At 33.5% G+C, this 27,731-nt stretch overlaps 1 protein-coding gene across 1 annotated transcript in view; it reads left to right on the top strand.

Annotated features, from left to right (window-relative positions):
- GLCCI1 (glucocorticoid induced 1) overlaps nt 1-27,731 on the top strand; it is a 93,610-nt gene that overhangs the window by 57,236 nt on the left and 8,643 nt on the right. Inside the window, 4 exon segments of the mRNA XM_037508213.2 lie at nt 14,115-14,231; nt 16,514-16,666; nt 22,078-22,222; nt 22,225-22,287. Coding sequence (XP_037364110.1) covers nt 14,115-14,231; nt 16,514-16,666; nt 22,078-22,222; nt 22,225-22,287 — 478 coding nt within the window.

Consider the following 27,731-nt stretch of genomic DNA (forward strand, 5'->3'; position numbering starts at 1 on the left):
ACACATGACATACACAATTGAAAAAAGAAATCACTGACAGGACTGAGTGAGAGATGTGATTACTCACAAAGTAACCAATAAATCTAGACAGAACTGTCAGAACAAGTAATGCAGTACTCTGGAAGTCAACCAAACAAATTGTGTTGCTGTCTTCATTATAATTGCTGGACTTCAAGTAAATATAACTCAAGTTTGTGGTGTTCTAATATGTTGCTTCTCCTTTCTCTATTTTCCTCATCCCCAACTTTGTTGCCATAGCATATTACCCATTATGGGGTGGACTTGAAATCCAGAAGTTTTGCTATCCCCACTGGAGAAAGAGAATTTGATAGGGAGTGTTGTAGATTAAAGTATTTATCTTAGTTGCAGATGAACAGGGAGGGCTGATGGCTTATTTAGCCTAAGATTAGAGTCCAATATGGGGAAAGCAACAGACTCACAGAGTAGCAGGGTTTTATAGAGACTTCTAGGAGTTAAGATAGTCATGGGTGCTTGATATAAATTAACCACATATTCCAGGATGACTGGAAGCTGTGGACATGTACAAACTTGAAATGGGTTAATGGTAATAAAAGCTGAGGTCAACTTTAAAAAACCTAAACTTTTGGGCCTCCCCTGGTGGCGCAGCGGTTGAGCGCTGGGCTGCGAGCTGCCCGCAGCCTCTGCAGCACCGGTTTGATCCCCGGCCGCCTGCGCCTGCGAGGGTCCCACATGGCATGCAGATCTCTCCTGCCGCGCCCACTGCTCCCCTCAGCAGTGTACTTTGGTCCTTCTGCCTCTTCTCCCTGCTCTGGCTCTGGTGAATCCTCTCACCCTCCTGCACTTCTGACTGTACCCAGTGCTTGTATAAATAAATTAATAAATCTTAAAAAAAAAAAAACAACAACTAAACTTTCAATGCTCTCCTCATTCCACATACAAATCCCCTCCCATTCATGTGGTAGCTTCACTTGACTGAAATGTTGAATAAGTTCTTTCATCAGTTCACACTAAGGTGAACACTGGAAACTAGCTTAAAAGGTCTTAAAAATCCAGCATTTAGAAAGAAAAGAGAAAAAGAAAAATTGTGGGGGAGGAATAAAAGAGTAGAGACATTGTGGCCAAATATTGCAGGGAAAGACTTAAATTTATCAAGTTTCTAAAGCACAAATAGATAAGCAGCACCTCTCAAGGGAAATAAAAGTCTAGAGATGTCCAACATTCAACAAAAAATGTAGAGATACGCAAAGAAACAGAAAGTATGTCATATGTGAGAATAAAGCCGTCAGTAGAAACTAAAGTGTCTCCATATGTTGGTGTTAGCAGACAAAAACATCAAAGCAGCTGTAAGTATGTTCAGAGAACTGAAGGAAACCATGTTTAAAGTATTAAAGAGAAGTAGAACAACAGTGACTTTATGAATAAAGAATTTTCACAAAGAGATAGTTATTATTAAAAAGACACAGACTTCTAGAGTTGAGAGGTATAGTAACAATATTAAAAATTATCCACATGGATTTAATAGCAGATTTAAGATGGCATAAGAAACAGTGTATTTGAATATAGGTCAATAGAATCTGTATGCCATGATGAACAGAGGGAAAAAGATTAACAAAAAGTCAAAAGAACCTCAGAGATCTGTGGGAAAATAAATACAAGCACATATATCATGGAAGACCCAGGGGAGAGGAGAAAGAAGGGACTTTAAAAATATTTGAAGAAGTAATGGCAGAAAACTTACCATATGTGATGAAAAACAAGAAGCTCAACAAACACCAAGTAGGGAAACACAGTGAGAGCCACACATAGATCCATCACAGTTAAATTGTTGAAAACCGAAGGAAAAGAGAAAATCTTGAAATAGAGAAGAAGAAAATGACTTATTATATTAAGGGACCAGTAATAAGTATCATTAACAACTGTCTTGTCATCAGAAACAGTAACTATGTTATGATATAGTCATAGTGATGAAAGAAAAAAACTATCAATCAGACATTCCCTATCTAGACAATTTAGTCTTCTAAAATAAAGGTGAAATAAACTATTCCCAGATAAACAAAGCCTGAGAGAATTTCCTGCTAATAGACTGTCTTATAAGAAATACTAAAGGAAATCCTTCAGACTGAAAGGAAATGATTCTAGATGTTAATCAAATTCATAAGAATTGAAGAGTACTGTGAATGATAAATATGTGGTTAATATAAGAGCCTGTAAATAATTTTTTTATTTTACCATGTAAATCACAAAAGGTCATATAAACAGTAACACTTAGGTTTATAAAATATATACATGATGTATGTATCTGTACATATATGTTATAACACAGGAGAGCGACAGGGAAAAGGACATACTGGAGTATTGTTTCTATATACTGGAATTAAGTATTATTTTGAAGTAGACTGATAAATTAAGATGCATATTATAAGCTCTAAAGCACTCTGAAAAATAAATAAAAACATCTAAGAGGGATTAAAATGTTGTACTAAAATTCATCACAAAAGAAAGCAGAAAGGGAGAGACAGAGGACTTAAAAAAGATGTTACAGAAAAGGAATAGCAAAATGGCAGAAGTAAATCCAACTATAAATAATTACCTTAGTCATGAATGGGACTGAGATTGTCGGGATAAAAAAGCAACACTCAACTGTTTGCCTCCATAAAAAACATAGTAGAGTCAAAGACAAAAATTGGTTGGAAGTAAAAAAATGAGAAAAGATGTTCAGTGAAAATGGTAATGATAAGAAAGCTTAAGAAACAAAATAGACTTTAAGAAAAGACATATTAATGCAAATAGGGACATTATATCTTGATAAAATGGTTGACACATCAGGAAGATATGACAGTCATAGATGTGTGTATATCTAACTGTCCCAAAATGCATGAAACAAAATCTGTGAAAGAGAAACAGTTTCCACAATAGTAACTGAAGTTTTTCCACATCTCGTTCTCAATCTTGATAGAAAAACTAACTAGACAGAATACCAGCAAGGAGATAAAAGACTTTAACACCATCATCAATCAACTTGACCTAATTGACATATATAGAAAACTTCACCAGTGACTGCAGAATACTAAGCATGCATGAAATATTTTCTAGGTTAGACCATTTCCTGGCCCATAAAACAAGGTTCACAAGATTACAAAAGATTGAAATTATGTAACAGAAAGAAATCATAGAAAACTCCAAATTCTAATAAACTCAGAGACATTTAAAAGTATTTTTAAATGAATGAAAACAAAACTTAGAATTTATGTGTGCTGGGCCTCCCCTGGTGGTGCAGCAGTTGAACGCTGAGCTGCAAAGCTGCCTGCAACCTCTGAAGCACCGGTTCAATCCCCGGCCACCAGCGAGGGTCCCACATGGCGTGCAGACCTCTCCTGCCGCCCACTGCTCCCCTCAGTAGTGTACTTCGGTCCTTCTGCCTGTTCTGCTCCCTGTTCTGGCTCTGGTGAATTCTCTCACCCTCCCGCGCTTCTGACTGTACCCAGTGCTTGTATAAATAAATAAGTCAATCTAAAAAAAAAAAAAAAAGAGTTTATGTGTGTTGCTAAATTGGTGCTTCAAGAAAAATTTATGCCTTCAAATGTGTATACAAAAAAAGACAGAGAAAAACATTATTTCCTAAGCGTCCATCTTAAAAACTGGAAAAATAAGAGAACTATAGACTAAAAGCAAGCAGAGGAAGGAGATAAAAGAAAGTATATAGCTATCAATAAATAGAAGAATATTAGAGAAAAATCATTGAAGCTATAGAAGTAAAAGTAAAGATTAGGATTATCGCAGTTGTGACAGGAATGGCATTACTACCAACCTTTCAGAACTTATAAGTGTTTTAAAGAAATGTTAGGATCAACCTTATGTCATCATATGTAAAATTTTATTTATTTAATAAAGTACCATTATTTTCTATTTTTGTTAATTTTTTCACAATATAGGATTTCTTCTTTCAGGAATAGTCACCATAGTTCTCCCACCACCAGACTACCCATAGTCCATTGTGCCCTGCCCCCAGCCCACCCTTCATTTTCTCTTCTCCCTTTCACCTCCTGGATCCTCTCAGATCTATGGTCAGCTTATGTCATCAGTTTAGAAACTAACATGGAATAGATGAATTTCTAAAAATCAGAAAAAAATCAAAACTGATTTAAAAAATAGGAAAAGTTAATAGACATATAACAAATTTTAAAATTGTGTGAATAATTTTAAGTCTTCCCACAAAGAAATTCTTAGGATCAGTTTACTGAATTTGTTAAAATTTCAATGAAGAAATAATGTTAATCCTTCACAAAAAAATTTACATCTGGATTTCTGATTAAAATATCAGTGAAAACACCTGTATAAGCTGCCACCACTTTGCTCCAAGCTTACAGAAATGCAATGTGAAAGTTTTCACATAAGCAAATATGTATGTGTATGTGTTTATATGCAAATATATGTATCTATTTCCAGCTACATCTACACAAGGAAAACACCTTCAGACTATGAATAGAAAGGAAAACCTTAGTGACGAGTGGATGCTGATGGTGTCTTTATCACAGAAACCTTTGCTGTGTTGGCTCGTATTTGAAAAGAAGGTTTTAAAACCAAATTTAAGAGAGTGTACATTTCTGTACATTTTAAGGGGCCCAATGTGTCTTGCAAATGGCGGGACATTAGAACTACATAAAGTGGAGAGCGGAGGCCATGTTTCTAGTCAGTAAAACCAGACTGGAAATAATTCCACCTGTTGGTGTTTTCCTGTGGGCCAGAGAGGCAACTATGCAGAAATGGAAATAGTAACCATATGCTGTGTGTAGATGTGACATCTGGAATAGAGCTCTACCCATGTGGGACCACAACTCCAGTCTTCCTAATTTAAGACCTGCTCTGAGATGTGCAGCTCCAGAGGGCTAGTCTGAGCAACAAAGGGTAGAACGCTCACATAAGGTGAACTTGCAATCAAATGTTTTAGGGTATGTAGGGAAATCTATTGACATAAATGACAGCAGATACATAAAATAGGATCATTAGCATCTAAAGAAATAAGAATAAGAACACAATCCACAGAAAGAATTTAAATAGAAACAAAGAATTTATAAATGAAACTATTAAGAATTTCAAATGAAATAGTAACTTGCAATAAGAACAGGAATAAATAAGAATAGGCAGAATGATAAAGGACCACTTGCTTTATATATATATTTTTACTGTTTCTGATTTTGATAAAGATAAATTGGAAAGGGTGGATTTATTACCTGAATTTATATGGATAGTTAATCTACAGCAAAAGAGCCAAGAGTATAAAGTGGAGAAAGGAAAGTCTCTTCGACAAATGGTGTTGGGAAAACCAGACAGCCACATGCAAAAGAATAAAATTGGACCAGAAATTAACTCAGAATAGATAGAAGACTAAAACCATAAAATAGATAGAAGAAAACATTGGCAAAATAGCTCAGGACATTGGCTTCAGAGATGTCTTTGAGGACTTGCCTCCCATGGTAAGAGAAACAAAAGCAAAGATTTAAAAAAAATATATGGTAGTACATCAAACTAAAAAGCTTCTGCACAGTAAAGAAATGATCATTATAAAGAAGAGACACACTACCGAATGGCAAAAAATATTTGCACATGATACATCTGAGAAGAGGCTAATTTCAAATCTATAAAGAATTCATACAAGTCAACAAAAAGAAACAAATACCCCAATAAAAACTGGGCAGAAGGGCTAAATAGACATTTCTACAGAGAAAATGTGCAGATGGCTAATGGGCACATTAAAAAAAATTGTTTATCTTTTAGCTGCAAAATAAAATCAAAATGAATGATGTTGAGATACCAGCTCCTACTTGGGAGAATGACCCATAACAAAAAGTCTAGGAACAGCAAGTGTTAAAGGTGTAGAGAAGTAGGAATCCTGGTATACTGTTGGTGAAAAAGTAGATTTGTCCAGCTCCCATGGAAAACAGCATGGAGGTTTTCACAATGTTAAAAACAGGTTTCCCATATGATCCAGCAGTTGCATTCCTAGGTATCTACTTAAAGAATGCAGAAATAATAATTTGAAGGGTTATACACACTCCTGTGTTCATTGTAGCACTATTTGTAATAGCTAAGATATGGAAATTTGGCTAAGTGCTCCAGAATAGATGTGTGTATTAATCTCACATACACACATATGCGTATATATATATATATATATATATATATATACACATACACACAATGAAATACTACTCAGCTATTAAAAAAAAAAAGATGAACTCTTGCCACTTGTGACAACATGGATTAGCTGGAAGAGATTATGCTAAAGCAAAATAAGTGAGAGAGAAAAATACCAGATGATTTCCCTCATGTGAAATGTAGAGAAACAAAACAAATGAACAGAAAAAACTAAATCAAAACAAACCCTAGAAATCTGACTGTAGAAGTGAGTCTATCAGAGGGGGAGGATAGAAGTGGGAAGCAAAGGGAGGGGGGAGTGTGGTGGAGGATCATGTATCCTTTGGTGGTGGGTGTGGTGTGGTAACATGCTTCTGAGGAGGTGTGAACCTGTACCTTTTAAGTCTTACAGTTTTTTAAACCAGTCACTCCATTCAAAAAAAGAAATCTTAAAAAAAAAAAACAACAAACCTGAAAGGGTGGGTTTATTATTCTTAAGTCGTCAGTGGAAAGAAGAAAATGATGTTTTGTTTCTTTACCTCAACACAATTCTCCTCTCATTGACATTTTTTTTTTTTTTTTGAGGGAACTATGCTAGCCAATAAGTGAAATGATTAAGGGTTCTTTTCTCTTCTGGTCAAGTAGTGATTAATTTTATTGATGTGGTCTCCCTTTTTAAAGTAAGGAGAATAAAAGTTTCCTTTTAACTCTCCAAAAAGTGTACTTTATGCCCAAATATTCTGTTAATTTGTGGTGTTAAAAAATAATTGTAATAATATTTTCTCTGGACCTAAAAGAGAGCATTCTAGAGAACTTGGATTTGATTTTACTTTTGAAATTGAAGGAATTATGTGATAAATCTTATAATATATATATATTTATCCAATAAGTTCTCTATCTCTACTCACATTAAGTTGAATTATAAACATGTTTCATAATTTTGTATTGTTTAAATTGGACATAATGAGAACAATTTTTATGTCATACAAAGAGCTGAGGAAAAATAGAAATTTATAGTAGGTTAGCATGTAGGTCAGTTAGTTGCTTCATCAAATTTTTGTTCATCTTAGTTTCAGTTTTACATCTTGCAATAGCTTCACCATTAAGAAAGGAAGTTATTTTGCAAAGTGGTTGAGATTATGAGTCAATACATAGTAACTTGATAATAATTTGAAGTTACACGTTAACATAGTATGACTTTCAGCAGCATTGTAGGTAATAGAAAAATGTTAGAATTAAAGACTAAAGGACTGAGTCTTTCATTTTTCATGGTGTTTATTGAGAAGGTTTTTTTGAGAGTTGTTTCCTCATTTACAAAGCAGTTATAGTAAGATTAAGGAATCAAGTTTTTTTAAATGTCAGTCTAGTGTTGCTAATGCACCAGTTGACAGATAATGCCTTATTGATAGTTGTAAATACACTTCTTATTAAAACATATTTTATGTGTATGAGAACTCTCCCAAAGTAATTACATCTCTGAAGATGAATCTTTATGTGGCATATGTCTCTTGTTTCTGGATTAGTGGATTTGTATGAGTCTGCATGGTGCATCTTATAGGTCTGTGGGCATGTAGGGGCTGATGGGCATTCAGGTGACCCTGCCCTATGCATGTGCATGTGTTTGTATGTGCTCGCCGTGTGTGCACATTTGTGCATGCATGCATATGCCTATGTTCATTTGAAAATCATGTGGAGTTGAATGAATAGCAATTCATTCATTATGGTTTGCCTGCTGTTAATATATATGTGGAAAGGCAAGAAATTTTAAATTTTATTTTTAGTGTTAGATTAAGTACTATTGTACTTTAAGTTCCTTTTAATGCTGTCATGAAATATAACATATAAAATTTGTTGTTAGACTGCAGAACCTTTCTTTTGAGACACTGACTTTTTTAAATATTAAAATTAGTCACATATTCTCAGGAATAGCAATTTGAGATTCATCACTACTCAAACCATATTTTCAGAAAAATTTGTTGAATTAATATCCTTAGTAATTGGTTTTTTTTTTTTGTTAGTTCAGCTGGTGTCAAATTTTCATTTCATTTGTATGTCTCTTCATTCTTTGTAAGATTTCTTTATCTCTTTATGAGCTACTAACTTGATTCTTCAGGCAATATGGAATAATGGTTAAGAGAACACTCTGGAATTCAAGTTCAAATACTTGTTTCATCACTTAACTGTGAATTTTAGCAAACTCTTTAATCTTTCTACGACTCAATTTTCTTACCTGTACTATGGAAATGGTAATAGTAACCATTTCTTCTATTGAAAAATAAAAGATAATTCACATAGAAGCAGGTGGCAAAGTGTCCTTTTCTTAGTTTTAGGATAGTTCTCATCTCACTTTTTTTTTCCTTCTTTTTGGAAAGCCCACAATCGTGCTTCTCATAACACTGCTACCATTTAGCCCTTATAGGTTAAGATTTCTCATTTCCCTTGCCTACTGAGAAATATTTCCCTCTTGGAGTTTCAGTCCCTGATGGTCCCTGAGCCTAAAGTACTCACTCGACCAGTCTTTTGAGGCTGCAAGTTGAGTTGAGTTTTATTTTGTTCTTAAATGTTAACAGTAGCAGAGCAAACAAACAGGATAACTATAGCAAATACACAAGGGGAATAAATAACAAGTTTCCCAAAATGTACAACAAAATTGTTCCTAGTTCTGAGATTTTAAGTCCTGATTTTCCTCCAGATTTCACAAATGATTATTTTTGCTAATTCTTCTCTCTACAATTATTATTTCTTCTTTATGATTTATTCACTTATTCCCTAATCTTTTTAAATTTTGGAGTTAGCATGCTTTTGGGACCCCTTTGATGTTAAAAGAAGACTGCTCTCCTTTCTGTTTACTTTTGTCTTTCAGCTTTATTGAGATAGAATTAACATACAACATTGTGTATGTGTAAGATATACTATGTGATGGTATGACGTGTATATGCTATGAAACGGTTACCACATAAGGTTAGTTAACCCATTCAACACCTCACAGTTAATGTTTTTTGTATGTGGTGAGAACTTTTTAGATCTACTTTTAGCACCTTTCAAATATATACATAACAGTATTTTTAATCACTCACCAGTTATTTATCCCCAGAAATTATTCATCTTGTAACTGAAAGCATGTCACCCTTGACCCTCTTGTCCATTTTTTATATCCCTGCTCCTCCTCTCCCCTACTCTTCCCTCCTCCTGGACTCTACAAGTCTGCAGTTTCAATGAGTTTTTAGGATTCTACATATAAGTGAGATTATACAGTATTTGTCTTTTTCTGTCTCACTTATTTCATTCAGCATAATTCCCTCAAGGTTTTGTTGTTGTTGTTGTTTTTTTTTTTAAGGCCACCGAGCAGCTAATGAATATTTAGAATCACAAAGTAAATACAATTTAGTTTTTCAAAAATCCAGTAAATAAAACTTAGTGTCCCCCTTGTAAAGGAAGATCATGTTGGGTATTTCATCATAGTAAGTAGTATGGGTCATTCCACCAAAGTGAGGATGAGGAGCTTCTGTGTGATGTGATGGAAAGTGGACTTAAAGAAGCTAACTTAGAGGGTCAGAGCTGTGAAGAAGGTGAGAGGGCTGTGTGAGTACATCTCCTTTGCCCCTTCTTCCCATGGACACCTTTGTGTCTACTTTCATCTCACCTAGTTCATGCACAAAATATGAATGTTTCAAGTATACATATTTAGAAGGGCTCCCCCTTTACCCAAATCTCTTTTAGTGTTAACAGGAACATCCCTGTGTTACATTCCAAAAATGAATAAATAATAGCATGAAAAGTATGAGGTCACACATTGTAAGTTGGTATTCTAACCAAAGTAAGGTGTGTACCATGCGTAGAACAAAAAACTTACTGGCTTCTTTTTATGTCTCAAAGGTCTTTAAAAATGGGGTGGTTGATCAATTTTTAGATTATTTTTGTTTATTTTTAAGGATTATTTTAAAAATGAAAAGGTACAAATTACCTTGATTAATCCCTTGGCATTATGAGTTCTTATACAAGTTCTTGCCAGTTTTGAAACACTACTAAAACATCATTAATATTCAGAAAACAATTTTATACCTCTATCCTAATTAAATGACTTGTACACTTTGAAATTCTATTTTTTTATCAGAGAGAGTAATTGGTCTTGATTTATAATGATTATCTACTAATTTTGATTCCTTTTCTCATGAAAATTAATGTTCTCCAGAAGAAAATTATGTCATTTAACAGAGAGCAGGGAATACATATTAACATAGACAATTTTGTTTGTATATCATGCAAGAACATTTTGTGAACGATCCATAAATACAAAGAACTTTTAAAAAGCTTAAATAAAATTGAGGATTTTAATATAAATGAAAAGATGTAAATTATTGTGTTGTTTCTGTGTTTTCCTTTCTTTTATATTGTTTCTCTTCTGTTTGTCCCTTTATCTCTTTGAGAAAAGTGATATTACAGATTTTATATTTGCACTTTTCCCACTAAGTAACATAAAACTGGGTTCACTGTAAGTGTTCAAGGAATAATTTGTTTTTTTGTTTTTTTATTTATTTATTTATTTTTTTTAATCTTAAATTTTATTTTTATATTCCCCCATACAATTGCAAACGCCCCATTCTGACCCCAATCCTTCCCCTCCCGCCCCACCCCCCAAAAAGTGTCTCTGGTTCATAGTTTTTTTGTTGATTTTGATTTTCACTTTCTTATATTCATTTTCCTGGTCCCTTATTTAAGTTTTCTAGATTCCTGCTATGAGTGAGACCATCTGGTATTTTTCTTTTTCTTTTTGGCTTATTTCGCTGAGCATGATCCCTTCCAGCGCCATCCATGTTGCTGCAAATTGCATGTGTTTATCTTTTTTGAATGCTGAGTAATATTCCATGGTATATATGTACCACATCTTCTTGATCCAGTCATCTACTTTTGGGCATTTGGGTTGTTTCCAAAGCTTAGCTATTGTAAACAGTGCTGCTATAAACATAGGGGTGCAGGTGCTCTTTGGAATTGATGTTTCTGTGTCCTTTGGGTAAATACCTAGGAGTGGAATTGCTGGATCATAGGGAAGCTCCTTCTTTAGCAGGTTGAGGAATCTCCACACAGCTCTCAATAGTGGTTGGACCAGTTTGCACTCCCACCAACAGTGCAGAAGAGTTCCTTTTTCTCCACATCCTCGCCAACATTTGTTGTTGCTAGTTTTTTTAATATGTGCCATTCTCACTGGTGTGAGATGGTATCTCATGGTAGTTTTGATTTGCATTTCCCTGATTGCAAGTGATGTTGAACATTTTTTCATATGTCTGTTGGCCATTTGCATTTCCTCTTCAGAGAAGTTTCTTTTTAGCTCTTCTGCCCATTTTTTGACTGGATTATTTTCTTTGTTGTTGCTGAGTCTCATCAGCTCTTTGCAGATTTTTGTGATCAGTCCTTTATCATTAGTGTTGGGTGCAAAAATGTTCTCCCAGTTGGTGGGGTTTCTCTTTGTTTTTGTTATTGTCTCTTTTGCTGTGCAGAAGCTCTTTAATTTGATGTAGCCCCAGCTGTTTATCTTTGTCTTCACTATCACTGCTTTGGGTGATGTGTCTGTAAAGATGTCTTTGATGTGCAAATCCCGTAGTGTTTCACCTATATTTCCTTCTATGTATTTTATGGTTTCAGGTCTTATGTCTAGTTCTTTAATCCATTTTGAGTTGATTTTTGTGTATGGTGTGAGGTAGTGGTCAAGCTTCATTCTTTTGCATGTAGCGACCCAGTTTTCCCAGCACCATTTATTGAACAAACTTTCTTTGCTCCAATGCATAGTCTTTGCTCCTTTGTCAAAGATTAGTTGACCATAAATCTGTGGGTTTATTTCTGGATTTTCTATTCGATTCCATTGGTCTGTATGTCTGTTCTTGTTCCAATACCATGCAGTTTTGATGATTATGGCTTTGTAGTATAGTTTGAAGTCTGGGAGTTTGATGCCTCCATTTCCTTTTTTTTTTTTTCAGTAGAGCTTTGGCTATTCGGGGTTTTTGGTGATTCCATATGAATTTCATCAATAATTGTTCTATTTCTTTGAAGAATGCCATTGAGATTTTGATTGGAATAGCATTGAATCTGTATATTGCTTTTGGTAGGATGGCCATTTTAATAATGTTTATTCTTCCAATCCATGAGCAGGGGATGTCTTTCCATTTCTTTGTGTCTTCTTCTATTTCTTTTAACAGTGTTTTATAGTTTTCTTTGTATAGGTCCTTTACCTCTTTTGTTAGATTTATTCCCAAATATTTGATTTTTTTTGTTTCAATAATAAAAGGGGTGGTTTTTTTGATTTATTTTTCTTCAGATTTATTGTTTGTGTATAGGAAGGCTACTGACTTTTGTGTGTTGATTTTGTATCCTGCCACTTTACTGAACTGACTGATGAGTTGAATTAGTTTTTCTGTGGAGATTTTGGGGTTCTCTATGTATATTATCATATCATCTGCAAATAGTGATAGTTTGACTTCTTCTTTTCCTATTTGGATTCCTTGGATGTCTTTCTCTTGTCTTATTGCTCTGGCTAGGACTTCCAGTATTATATTGAAAAGCAGTGGTGAGAGTGGACATCAAGGAATAATTTTTTAATTGATTAATAATGTCATCTCTTTTACAAGAAAATTTTTTACAATATTAAATGTCCTCACTCAAATTGCCAATGCTTCTCTTTAAAATGCTCAAGAATATTTTACTCCTGGTCCGGCATACTTTAAGCAGATAATATATATCACCTAAGATTTATTAGTAGCTTAATAAATTTGCAGCCATATTACAGTGATGAATTATCTCTTAAGCCTAGAAGTTACCTTTTTGTTTAGAAGAACATACCCTGGATTATATTTGGTTTTAAAAATTGTGTGACTATAGGCAAATATCCATCAGTGGAGGAATGGATAAAGAAGAGGGGTGTGTGTGTGTGTGTGTGTGTGTGTGTGTGTGTGTGTGTGTGTGTGCATATACAGTGGATTATTTTACCACAAAAAGAAAGGAAATCCTGCCATTTATTGATAATATAGATGAACCATGAGGGCAATATGCTGAATCAGATAGGCTGGAGAGGAAAAGACAAATACTGCATCATATCACTTATATTTGGAATTTAAAAAACTCAAACCCAGAAAGTGATGGTTACTAGGGACTGGATGGTGGAGGAAATAGGGGTTGGTCAGAGAGTACAGAATTCAATTACAAGATGAGTATTTTCCGGGATCTAATTACATTTTGATTGTAGGTAATATTATGTTATATACTTGAAAATGGCTAAAAATAGATACATATTCTCTCCACAAAAAAGAAATGGTAATTAAGTGACAGGATAGAGAATTTAGCTAATCCTATGATGGTAATGATTTCGCAACATATATATCTATCAAATTAACATACTAACACCTTAAACATATACCATGTTATGTGTCAATTATATCACAATAAATCTGGAAGATAAAATAAGTCTTGACTAAAAAGTAATGTTAATAAGATGTTAAATACTATTAAGTTACTAATACCCACTGCTTTGATTTCCTCATCATTGTGGGATTTACCGCTTTAAATTATTAAGTAAGTAATAAACCAGATCAATTTTATTTATAGAAGATGGGAACTTAGAAACTAATGTAATCCCTATATTAATAAATTGGGTTTGACTTTAATCAGTAGACATGTGCAATACTAGTTTTTCACCTTACAAAGAGCTTTTAAGAAAGAAAATATTTGCAAAAGTAAATTCTGAAATAATTCAGGGAAATTTAGCCTATGTATGTATCAAAAACATGATTTAAATTGTACAGGTGAAGCACTTACAGCATTTAGTTCTTATTTTCAGTAATTTTAATTGTAAAATCTTGAAAGATTAAGTCATTGCTGTGTAGTTTATTATCTCTCCTTGAAACCTTTGAGAAAAAATCTTTTGTTAACATCCCAAAATTGAAGAATTAAATACTTGAAAATTGATATTTACTTTTGTATTCTTCTTGTTTTCCCTTTTTGCCCCAAAGCAGATTGCCAAACTGAGGCAGCAGCTACAACGGAGCAAACAGAGTAGTCGACACAGTAAGGAGAAAGATCGTCAGTCACCTCTCCATGGCAATCATATAGCAATCAATCACACTCAGGTAAGCTAACTTCTTGTTCAGGTTTGAGTAATACCTTTTAAAAGTTTCATTATGAAGGGACAACCCACCAGTTTAGAATATTTTTTAAAAATTAACATAAATCTCCAGCTTCACCAAGTTATTACTATTCATTAAATTGAAAGAAGTTTTTGGGGTTTTTGGCCTTAGTGTAATTTTTGAGTAATAGACCCAACAGAGTGTGGCCGTTTCAAGGATGATAATGGCCGGAACTGAAATTCTAGCTTATTTGCTTATTTAGCAACTGTAGACAAGTATTAATGTATATCTCAGTAGATCAAACATTAATGTAGCAGAAGAAACCCCAGTAGTGTGTCAAACAATTTCAAACAGGGTTGTTTCACAAATGTAGGGCTGAATCAACATTAGGAAAAGCACTAGTATATTCATTGACTCTAAGGTCAATGTAGATGCCATGTAACACTTGATAAATCTCTTTGAACTCCAGATTCAGGGATTTTATGGAGGTTTCATCAATAGGTATGACTGATTATCATTAACTCAATCGCCAGCTCTTCTCCCCTTCCCTAGAGGGTGGGAGGCTAGTGATGAAAGTTCCAAACTTCTAACCATGGTTTGGTCTCTCTGGTATGGTAACTAGCGCCATTCTGAAGCTCTCTAGGAACCTACAGTTTCCTCATTAGAACAAAAGACTCTCAGTCCTATCACTCAGGAAATTCCTGAGATTTAGGAGCTCTGTATCAGGAACCAAGGTCAGAAGCCATGTATTAGAATAAAAGACACTCTCAGTACCCCTATAACTCAAGAAATTACAAGAATTTTAGGAATTTTGTGTCAGAAATCAGGGGTAGAGACCAAATACATATGTTATAAGTAGCAATAACATGTTGGAACATATAATGAAAAAAATTAAATACCTAGAATTAAATGAAATATGTAAACTTTTAAGATATTAGTGAGAATATGAAATATAAAATAGACCACATAAATAGGAAGTCTTAACATCTTTGTAATTTGTGAAAAGTTAATTTTTTTGAATAGTAATTTGTAATTTATTAAAATTAATATATATATATTTAAAGGGTATTGTTTTATTACTTGAAAAGTTGTTTTCAAAGGTAGTATAGAAAAACTATGCTATTTAATAGAAAACTTGGAAAGGTTTTTCCCACAAGGTACCAAAATGTACTATAAAATCATAGCAATTAAAATGGATGTCTGTATAGGGATTATCAGCTAAGAGCTCAAAGAAACTAAATATAGAAGCCATAAAGAAATGTTGGCACAGTTTGATAGCTATATGGGAAAAAAATACTACCTCATACTGTACATAAAAATAAATCATGGTAGGTTAACTTTAAATGTAAAAAAACCATAAAAGTATTGAAAGAAAAATATTTGCTACTAAAGTAAACAGCAAATATATGACAGTTTTAACTTTAATATGTGTCAGTAAGAGACAGGATATTAGCAGGCAACAGTATGCAGATGACAGGAGCATAGCACTGAGTATTTGAACTATTATTTATGTGCTAATCAGTGAGTAGCAGTTCACTCTTTATGAGTCATATATGCCTACTTTAATCATTCAGAATATAATAGAGACCATATATTGTTTTTATTTTTATCTTTTTAATCTTTATTTTTCTTATTTTCTTTCCATTGTTTAAGTTCCTTTAGCATCAATGGGCTTATCTTTTTGTCACTCCTCATGACAACTATGACAGATGATTGATTTTTAAGAATTCCAGTGGACTTTGAATACAACATTAAAGTTGTTAAATGAATGTTGTTGAACTTAATATAGTAGTTTTGTCACATCACTTAGTAATCCAGTAGACTTTCTTAAATACTTGACAAAATTGAAAATGAAAACTACTAAAAGGAAATTGGCACAGTGCAAGAAACCAATCTTTTATATACATAAACAGAGAGAGATCTATAGTCACATGGTACACTTAATTTACATGATTTCAACTATGCTTTTTCAGTAAAAACAGAAAAGGGGAAGTTTAAGCTATATGGAAGATTTTGTCTCCCATTCTTTTGAAAAAGTGTAAAAATATTTTATAATTACACTTTTACATAAAATATTATTTTGAGTCTACTTTTTATCTTTTGGAAAGTAAATTTCTCTGTGTATTTGAATATATATTATAATTGAAAATACCAAAGTAACTCTGCTCACTGAATTTTTATTTCAATTTAAATTTTTAAATTTATTTAAATTTTTATTTATACTCTTTAGTTCTTGATTTCTTTGGCCAATTTGATACTTGATGTCCTTTTCTTCTGTATTCTAGGCTACTGGATCAAGATCAGTCCCTATGCCACTGTCAAATATATCAGTGCCAAAATCATCTGTTTCACGTGTGCCCTGCAATGTAGAAGGAATAAGTCCTGAGCTAGAAAAGGTATTCATTAGAGAAAATAATGGAAAGGAGGAAGTGTCCAAGGTAAGTTTACATGACATGCTTGAATCATGTTCTTAAATGTCGTGAACATTTCAAATGTCCTTTTCTTATAACAGCTTAATTGAATATAACTCACTTATCATACAATTTACCCATTTAAAATGTACAAACCAGTGGTTTTTTAATCATATGCACAGAGTTGTGCAGCCATCACTGCACTATCTTTTACAGCATTTTCATCACCCTACGAGGAAACTCCATTTCTTTTTAGCAGTCAGCTCTCATTTTCCTCCAGTGCCCCTACTAATATACTTACTTTGTCTATGGATTTGTCTGCCATAGATAGTTCATATAAATGTAATCATGCATTGTTTATCAGTGTTAAATCAATAAAAAAATTTATTTAAAAATAGTTTTAAAAATTAAAGAAAATAAATGTAGTCATGCAATGTATGGCCTTTGTAATTATTTTTTTTTCCCCTTAGCATAATGGTTTTTAAGATACACCCATGCTGTAAACATATATTAGTATTTCATTAATTTTTATTGCCAAATAATACTCAATTGTATGAAATGTGGATTATTTCTACTTTGGGGCTGTTATGAATAATGCTGCTATGAAATTTGTATATAAGCTTTCATATGAAGATAATGTTTTCATTTCCTTTGTTTATATATGTAAGAGTGGAATTGCTGGTATGATAGCTTTTTATTTATCCTTTTAGAAACTGCCACACTGGTTTTTCAAAGTGGCTATACTCTACCATTTTATATTCCCACCAACTGCTTGAAGATTTTACTTTCTCTACATCTCTGTCAACACTTGTAGTTATCTGTCTTTTTTATTATGGCCATCCAAATGGGTGTGAAGTGGCATCTCATCATGGTGTTAGTTTGCATTTCCTGATGGCTGGTGACATTAAGCATCTTTTCATGTGGTCATTTATGTATTTTATTTGGAGAATTGCCTATTTAGATCCTTTGCCCCATTTTAAAATCTGTCTTTTTATTATTGAACTCTAAAAATTCTTTATAAAGTTATTTTCTCAATAAAATTTCCTTATCAGATATATAATTTGAAAATATCTCCCATTCTTTGGGTTGTTTTTTCACTTTCTTGATGTCCTTGAAAACACATTTTTCATTTTTATGAAATCCCATTTATTTTCTGTTTTGTATTTGTGCTTTCAAGGTATTTTATCTGAGAAACCATTGCTTAGACTACCGGAAGGGGAAAAAGGGAGTGGGGAGTAAAGTGAAGAAGGGGTCCATAGTGGAAACTGTGGTGGAGGACAGCTGGTGCTTTGATGGTGGTGTGGTGTGGTAACATACATCTGAAGACTGTGATCCTGTTTCTCTGAATCATATACAGTGTTGTAAATCAGTGTAACCACAATAAAAGTATGTGTGTGTGTGTGTGTGTGTATGTTTGTATATAATAATGGTTTGCTGATATATAAACCATTGCCTAATCCAAAGTCAACAATCAATTCTTGTGTTTTCTTGTAAGAGTTTGATAGTTTTAGCATTCTCATATTTAATCAAAATCAATTATTTTAAATTAATCAAAATAATTTTAAATTATCTCTGTCCCAGAAAAGAAATCTGGACACTACTGCATTGTCTTTTTAAGAACTAAAATATGATTCAGTGTGTAATACATATATATGTGTATATATATGTATGATTTCTTCAAATAATACAGTTTTTGAACTACATCACCAAATCCAATAGTTCAAATCTGTGTTTGTAAAATAAAAAAGTAAAACTTTCTTCAAATTCTTACTGTCACATAGCAAATGTGAGTTTCTTACACATCCTTCCTCGTGTGTGGGTGGGTGGGTGCTAGTATATAGTGAGACATTGTTATGACTGCACCATCATTTGTAAGTCTCCTGTTGATGAGTATTTCAGTTTTTGTCATCATAAGCAGTGCTTTAAAAAACATGTACTGTTGCAGACAAATATCCTGTCAGTGAACTTGCTGGTCAGAGATATAGTATAATTTAAATTTTGATAAATATTGCTAATATTACACCCCCAAAAGTTTGTGTCATTTTCCTCTCCCTAAATATTTCATGTTAAATAATTATTTTGCATCTATTATATCATGAAGGAACCCTTTGTAAATAGTACCATCTTTTAGCTGCTTACATTAAAATATTTCCCTTTACCACGTATTGTTCTGGCTTTTTGATGGTGATATAATCACTCACTTATTTGCTGATGAAATGCAAAGCAAAACTATATCCAGAATATAAAACTTAGTAACATAGTTCTACTTTAAATGAGTCATACTCTAATGTCATAGTAGCTATTTCAAAATTATTCCATTTATTTATATATGTTTTACATCATTGCTCATTTTTTTTTTTTTAACAGTGTTTGCTTTCTTTTCTCAGGTATAGTCCCCATAGAATTTCCACCACCAATTCACTGGTGCACCATCATAGTCCTTTGTGTACCTCTCGCCCCTGCAGAGTGGCTCTGATTTATAGTTGTCTGTTTATTTTTGTTTTGTTGTATTGTGTTTTTTTTAATTGTTATTATTTTTTTCCTGATCCCTTACTTAGTTCCCCTATATTCCTCCTATAAGTGAAACCATCCAATAGTTTTTTTTCCTTCTGACTTAAATCATTCTAAGGCACCATACAATCTTCTAACAAACTGATAATTTTTAGAATTTTTAGATTTATGATTAAATATACTTCACAATTTTAATAAATCAAAATGTCATCATTAACGAATCTGCCAGTACTTAAAAAAAATTGCCCTGTCAAATAAATATATCTGTGTTCCAAGCCTTTATATTTTCCATTTATAGATTAAGAAATGGAAATACAGAGAAAATGTATTTATCTAGGACAAGAATAACTCAAACTCATAAACTCTTTTGTAGCAACAAATTGATATTCTTTTACTGATTGCCAATAATGACACTTGAGATAAAGTAACATTTTCCCTGACTTGAATATCAAACTTTTATTTTTTTTTTTATCTTTTTTTTTATCTTTTTATTTATTTATTTATTTATTTATTTTTTAATTAATAAATTTTATTTTTATATTCCCCATACAATTGCAATCCCCCCATTCTGACCCCAATCCCTCCCCTCCCGCCCCCCACCCCCAAAAAGTGTCTCTGGTTCATAGTTTTTGTTGATTTTGATTTTCACTTTCTTATAGTTATTCATTTTCCTGGTCCCTTATTTAAGTTTTTCTAGATCCCTGCTATGAGTGAGACCATCCGGTATTTTTCTTTTTCTTTTTGGCTTATTTCACTGAGCATGATCCCTTCCAGCGTCATCCATGTTGCTGCAAATTGCATGTGTTTATCTTTTTTGAATGCTGAGTAATATTCCATGGTATATATGTACCACATCTTCTTGATCCAGTCATCTATTTTTGGGCATTTGGGCTGTTTCCAAAGCTTAGCTATTGTAAACAGTGCTGCTATAAACATAGGGGTGCAGGTGTTCTTTGGAATTGATGTTTCTGTGTTCTTTGGGTAAATACCTAGGAGTGGAATTGCTGGATCCTGTGGAAGCTCTATGTTTAGTAGGTCCAGAAATCTCCACACTGCTCTCCATAGTGGTTGGACCAGTTTGCACTCCCACCAACAGTGCAGAAGAGTTCCTTTTTCTCCACATCCTCGCCAACATTTGTTGTTGCTAGTTTTTTTAATATGTGCCATTTCTTTTTAGTTCCTCTGTCCATTTTTTGACTGGATTATTTTCTTTGTTGTTGTTGAGTCTCATCAGCTCTTTGCAGATTTTTGTGATCAGTCCTTTATCATTAGTGTTGGGTGCAAAAATTTTCTCCCAGTTGGTGGGGTTTCTCTTTGTTTTTGTTATTGTCTCTTTTGCTGTGCAGAAGCTCTTTAATTTGATGTAGTCCCAGCTGTTGATCTTTGCCTTCACTATCACTGCTTTGGGTGTGAATATCAAACTTTTAAAAAATACTTACGTTATGAAAGCCCTCAGATATATTTTACAAAATGATTGTTCTTTATGGGTTCCTCTATGAACCCTTGTCTCATATCATCATATAATTTGTCCAGCCTTCTCTATCCCCAAACCTATGCTAGTGATTTTATTCTTCATTCATTCTGAGCATTAATGCAGACTTGTAATTAAATGTAAATTGTGTTAAGTGAAAGACAAGAGACTTAAATAATATAATAATGTTTCTTATTGCTTGGCCAAGTACAGTAATAATCCTTTGAAAGAGTATTTCTTTCCTAAATTGGAAAGTTTTACTTTCTTAAAATTTGTTTCAAACTCTAATATTCAAATAGTTGAATATTCTCTTTACAATAGAGTGACAATTGTCAGGCTGTGAAGATTGCTTACTTTCAGTTTAGCAGCATGCAAGTTTTTATTTTAGAGTTTCAGGCTTTAACCTTCGCTTAACTTGTTTGTGTGTTATAGAGTAAGTTGATATATTTTGAATCTTGCCCAATTTCATCTTAACACTCTTCTTCCTCTGACATTTTTTTCTGAAAGTCTAAAATAACAAAACTCATAGTAAGAACAGTGAAGAGTGAAATAAGTTGTAAATAAAAAACATACTGGTTCTTCCCCACAGCATTTTGCAATATTATCTACATAAAAACAAAAAGTATCTTAGATGACTTAAGAATTTAATGTATAGGATTTTATTTGTTGACCTTTCTTTGTTAGCGCACAAATGAAAAAAACAAAGAGTAAAAGCTATCTTTATAGCAGACGAGAGTAGAAGAGTCCACTATGAGGGAAGCTCAACTGCCATATTACATCGTTTTTATGTCTTATTTTTGCCACTCAAAACATTCACATTAGAAGTAAGCAAAATTATGAATAGTCCTTCTCAGTTAGATGCCATATTAGTAGAATTGTTTTGAGTTATGGTAATAACCTCCATTGAGTTAATACAGTGAACCTCTTCATTTGAAATGTTGGGTTATTTACAAAGGAAATAGAAAATATATCTGTTCTTATCCTCTAGAAAAATCAAAATAGAAAAGAATAGAAAAGACAATCTATACCTGTTAATATGAGATTTCCCCTTTCTTTGGAGCAAGTCGAAGTGATTCCTTCGGTGCTTTGACTGATTCATTCTACAAATGTTTATTGAATGTCTGGTATGTGCCAAACACAGTGTTAGGCAATAAGGGATACAGCGTTAAAACAAGCCCCTATCTTAGAGGAGGATTGTGGCCAGTGCTAACCTACCAGTAAATACAGAGAGAGAAGGAATTTTTAAGACAGTTTATCCTTAATATTCCAAATGGATTTGGAATTAGAAACCAAGTTTTCCTTCGTGAATGTAATATGTAGAAAGGCGTAAGATTGGTATTTACGTTTTCTAAAAATCAATTATGGTAATAATACTAGTGAAATATGAAATCAAAGGAAATGCCATGTGCTTTCTGTATGAACCAAGTATACATAGTGATTAATGATCCTCTTGCAGCCTTTGGATATTCCGGATGGTCGAAGAGCCCCCCTCCCTGCTCATTACCGGAGCAGCAGCACGCGCAGCATTGACACTCAGACACCGTCTGTCCAGGAGCGCAGCAGTAGCTGCAGCAGTCACTCTCCCTGTGTGTCTCCGTTTTGTCCCCGGAATCCCACGATGGTAGCCCTTGCTCAACAGAAGATTTACTCTATGATCGTGATAAAGGTGAGAATGAAATCATCCACTTACAGGGTTTGTGTTAGGGCCTTGTTCATTATACTTTCTTTGTCTTAGACCATTACATCACTTTTTTTTCTTTTGTTGAACGGGATTGGAAAGGATTGGTTGATCTAGGTTTGTTTGTTCATTGGTTTCACGTACCCCCTTCTTTGTGATTCTCACAAACATCTTCCATAAATGTGTCAGAGAAGCACAGCGCATGGTTCTAAACAGCTAATGAAAGCAATAAAAAGGAGTGTGTACTACATGGCGTCATAGAACACACAGGATTTTCCTTGGTATTGTCCCGAGCTGCTAATGGTGGTTACTGCAGAGTTTATATTTCTTGTGTCTAAAGCTAGACTTTGTAATCACATTGATTTTTGGAGGAAATAATTTCTAAAAATTCTATGAAAAGAATGAGTATATTTTTATTAACCAAGTAGATAAAGTTTAACAAGAAAGTATAAGACATGAGGAATTATATTATGGCATGCAGCTAGATTAGTAACCAGCACTAAAAAGGAGAGATGAACCTTTGGGATTTCTTGTCTACAAGCCTAAGATTATCTCCACAGCTTCTCCTGTCCTTGCATCAGGCATCTGGCTGCAGCTGCCCACTTACTTCAGTTTCTTCTGGTCCCCTAAGACTTAGATGTAGAAGAGAACACAGACTGCCCCCCTTAACCTCTCTTGCTACTTTTGAAAAACTATTGAACTGACAACTCATGTATTGCTTCTCACCATAAAGAAGTAGATCGTAGGCAACAAAAAGTAAAAACAGAAAAGTTAGTTTATAGACTCAGAATTTTTTTGGTCCCTGTTCTGATTTCACCCTCTTCCCCCACTTGCATTCATTTGTTGTATTTTAAGGAATCATTTCATGTAAAGTACCTCAATCTTAGTGCTCAGCCTAAGGAATTTTTACACATCTAAGCACGCATGAAACTACTAGTTCGAGATACAGAACTTTTTTAACATCCAAGAAGTCTCCCTCTGCCCCTTCCCAGACAGTGTCCTCCCCCTCACCACCTGGAAGTAACCACTATTCTGACTTGCTAAATCAGAATCTAGTTTTTCCCTATTACTGGGTTTCATAGAAATGGGATGTATAGTGTCTATTCTTTTGTGTCTGACTTTGTCCCCTCATTGTTATGTTTAATTCTGCTGCGATGTTAAAAATGTTTTCATTTTTATGGGTGGACCTCAGCAGTTCTCTCCTCTCAGTGTTCATTATTGAAAGCCTTGTGAACTCTCTTCCTCCATTAAGAATGTATTGAAGGGTACTTTAGGTATCTCTTAACTTTAAATGGGAAAACTCCATTTGATGGAATGTCAGATTAGGAACTTTTTATTTCACTGAGGCTTCCTACCAAAGCAAAGGCCTTTAATCATTTCCTCACACTTTTTACTATGGATGTTTCACAGAAAAACAAACAAGAAAACACCTTGCTTCTTGTAGGAGGGTTTGTTTGGAAATGTTGAATAACAGGAACTTGTTTTAGGCTACACAAGTGATAGTGAAACAGGTCTGATTGATTTCAAAACATGGATTCTTTGTTTTACCAGCAGAAGGGTTAAGTTTAGTTAAAAGTCTCCTTTTGCTATTTTTTAGCACTTGCAGTTGGGTTAAAATGAAAAGTAGAAATAATGGCGGTAGAAAGGTTAGGTAATTAATTCTCGAGTTTCTTTTCTTTCCCAAGGTTTAATACTTGGATAATTGAGAGATGAGAAAATGTATTAGGAAGATGATAGATGAATTCCATTTTGGTTAACGGATTATGAGGTTGCCTTCAGGGCCTCCAAGGGAATATATTCAGTGAGTCAGATAAAATGCCATCTCTGCAGTTCAGAAGAGGGCCTCACTTCCATCCTATGTTCGAAAGCAGTGAACTTTAATATCTCTTTTCCCCAAATATTCCTGATTTGTTTTATAAGAAGAAATATTCATGTGGCTCTCCTGCAATGTCTTTTGCAGCAGACATTATATAACACAGAAGCTAAGAGCAGCATGCTGGTTTTGACACACTGAAACAGATTTGAATCCTATAAAGTTTAGGGCATAAAATTTGCATTAATTCTCAAGGATTCAATAAATGATAGCTACTGCTTTAAAAATAATCATTATTATTACTTGTTAGCTCCCCAGTGTTTTCAGGAAAAAATACAAACATTTACTTTTTCTCAACCATTTAGCCAAAACCTCTCTGGCCTAGTGTCTGCCAATTATCAAATAATCTGAATTATTTTTTCCAGCCTTTTTGACATATAATTTATATATGACATTAAAGTATACAATGTGATTACTTGAGTATACAATGTGATTACTTGATGCCTGTATATATTATGAAATGTTTACCAGAGTAAGGTTAGTTAACACATCCTTCCTCTAATATATTTTGTTGTTTGTAAAAAAATAAAAGTTCCAATCTCAAAGAAACTTGCAAGTATATCATTCAGTACTGTTAACTACAGTCACTATGCTGTATCTTAGATTCTCGGAACTTTTTTATCTTGTAACTGAAACTTTTTGAACAATACCTCCCCATTTTCTCAGCCCCTCGAGACCACCATTCCACTCTTTCTATGAGCATAATTTTTTTTTATTCCACAATAAGGGATATCGTACATTATTTTTCTGACTTATTTCACTTAGCAGAATGCCCTCAAGGTTCATTCATATTGTCCTAAATGATAGACTTGTTTTCTCTTGGTTAAATAATATTCTTGTATATGATCATGTGTTTTGTTATATATAATGTTGACCAGAAAAAAAAAAACCTCCAGCCAAAATTGAGCAAAACAATGTTCTTTGCAGAACTGGTTTCATTATACATCCTTATGCTGAAAGTCATCATTTACTTAGGTTGTTTCCATGTCTTTGCTCTTATCGGTAATGCAGTATTGAATGGGGGTGCAACTATTTCTTTGAATAGTGTAATAATGTGAATTCTGACCAATTATTAGATAGTTTAGGTCTTTTCCTAAGTCTTGGCCTTGTATTTTTTTGGTATATTTCCCATGTGTTCTTTTATTCTTCATATCAGTCACTGCCTACATGACAGAAAAAACATCTTTCTTCTGTTCCTCTCAGTTTCTATTTTTAATGTAAATTGAGAACATTGATCCAGATAATCTCTAGGGACAACAGTTTTTTTTTTAGTAATAGTTTAAAAATATTTATTAATGGAGTTATAATATCTACATCCTATCATTATTGGGGATACATGATACAATGTAGCAAAGTGTTTAGCACAATCCTTGGTACTTTGTAAACATTCAATACATGATGTTGGGTTTCACTAATTGTGATTTTTTTTAAATCTTTTTGAAATTCTGGAAATCTTACAACAATTTGAACACTTTTTCTGTTTTCTACAAAGTGAACTCAGTTTGAGTAGTAAGGCCTCACAACATGAGTTCTTAACATATTGAATAGATGAGCTTTGAGGCAATACTATGTGATTAAGTTGCTGTTACTGTTCCTTGGAAAAATATGTAACTTTCTGTTACAGTGTGAAGGTTTTAGTTCTTAAATAAATCAACTACCATCTTAGAGAGGTGAAAATTAAAATAGTATTTATCTTTTATATGTGAATGTATATTTTAGGTACTCTACTAGAACATGGAGAAATAGCAATGAATGAGATGTGATACAGCTTTAAGGAATTTATAATCTAATAGAAAGAAAGAAATAGGAATACAAACAAATAGTACAGTATTATACCAAAATGTTCTGAAACTAAAGGTGTGAAAAGGGAGTTGTCAGTTTAAGAGTTTCTGAAACATACATATATTATATCAACTATAAAGTATTCTCTGACTAATACTTCTGTGTTTAGTCCAAATTCTGGGTAGTTTTTTTTTCTATCTTAAAATTTGTATTTTTTCCCACAGTAAAGCATAAAATTACTCTTTTGTTTCTTTATATTGCCAGTAAAGAAAAAATAGGCAATCTATAGATTTCTAATAGGTTTGTATTATTAACTATGAAAACAGACGATAGTATAAACATGTGGTTGATGAGGAAAAATTTAGATTTCCTACATTATCTGCAGTTGCTGCAGAGAATCTGTTCATTGGTGGAGTAGCTAGTCCATACTTCCTTAGGTACCTAGATGGCTACACAAAGGCTGGTTGGGGAACAGCCTTTGTGAGTTCAGACTCTAATGGGAGATGTGCTGGTGAATGGATTTCTTTTGTACTCATCTGTTATATACTCATCCTTTTTCTGATGTTGCTAGCATAATTTTCTACCTTTTCCTACATCTTTTTCCTTTCCATAAATCACATGTGATTTGAGATCTGTAAAATAATTTTAGTTACCATACTTGGTTTTGTTTGGGGCATTTGGCTATTTTAATTGCAATGCCAGGAGAAAAACACTCTGACTATTGAGAAAGGTTCAGTCATTAGGAGACTGCTTTCAGATTTTGGATTTTTTGCCAGGTTTTTCCAGGGACCTAAAGACTGAAAATGGACTGGTTGCATGTATAAAGTTGCCAGTATTACTAGCCTAATAACAGCCACAGTTCCTACATCATAATCTATGCAGAGAAATTAGGGATCCAGAAACAAGCTTTCATTTTGATATCCTCAGAATATAACCTAAGAGTTAGCCTAAATTCTTCCACATTATCATACCCAAAAAGCAACAGAGAAAAATTGTCGTTTATATAAAACAGATGGTGGCATCAAAATCTTTAGTTCTTTCAGCAACTCTGCCAGTATTACCTAATGGTAGCCAGACTGGTGCTGGACAAGCTGTAAAATCTAAACTTCTTTCTAGCTCTTATATTAATCTTTGGCACAATTTACTTGGGTAGTTGTTACAAAGTTATGCAATTTTGCAAAATTATGAAAACATTATTCTAATTTTGAAATCAACTGAACCATTCGATAGAAGCCAAATAACTACTGAGAATTGTATTCTAGGAGTTCATAAAATGTTTACTTGGAACTTAAATATATTTTCCCACAGGAACAATGTATGTTATGTGGATGGAGCCAAGGAATATAGACCTATGTGAGTTTAGGACTGGCCCTGGGCAGATTTTTGAAAAAGATTCTGACATCGTCTTATTCCTGTAAATATATATTCGAGGTCTATCTGCACATATCTCTAGGCTCTGTTTCTTAACCTTTTTTGACCTTTGCCCTTACCATATTTTGCTCTTTGCTTTATCCTCAGCAAATATGTAGTACCTAACAGAGTGAGTTCAGATTCATGTCAGATTCAACTCTGTCAGATTTGGAGGCAATGATAAACAGTGCTGTTCTGCATGTCAGCATTATGTTTTATGGACCAATCATTGTACTTACTATGAGTATACAAAAAAACAAAAACAACTGTAATTTATTTGCTTAATTTGTAAATTGATATCTATTCAATTACTATGGAACAGTAAGTGATTAAAATATAAAACATCTCCCACATATGACAAATATTT

Source organism: Talpa occidentalis, unplaced genomic scaffold, assembly GCF_014898055.3.
Source record: "Talpa occidentalis isolate TD23 unplaced genomic scaffold, MPIMG_talOcc4v2.1, whole genome shotgun sequence".
Taxonomy (NCBI): domain Eukaryota; kingdom Metazoa; phylum Chordata; class Mammalia; order Eulipotyphla; family Talpidae; genus Talpa; species Talpa occidentalis.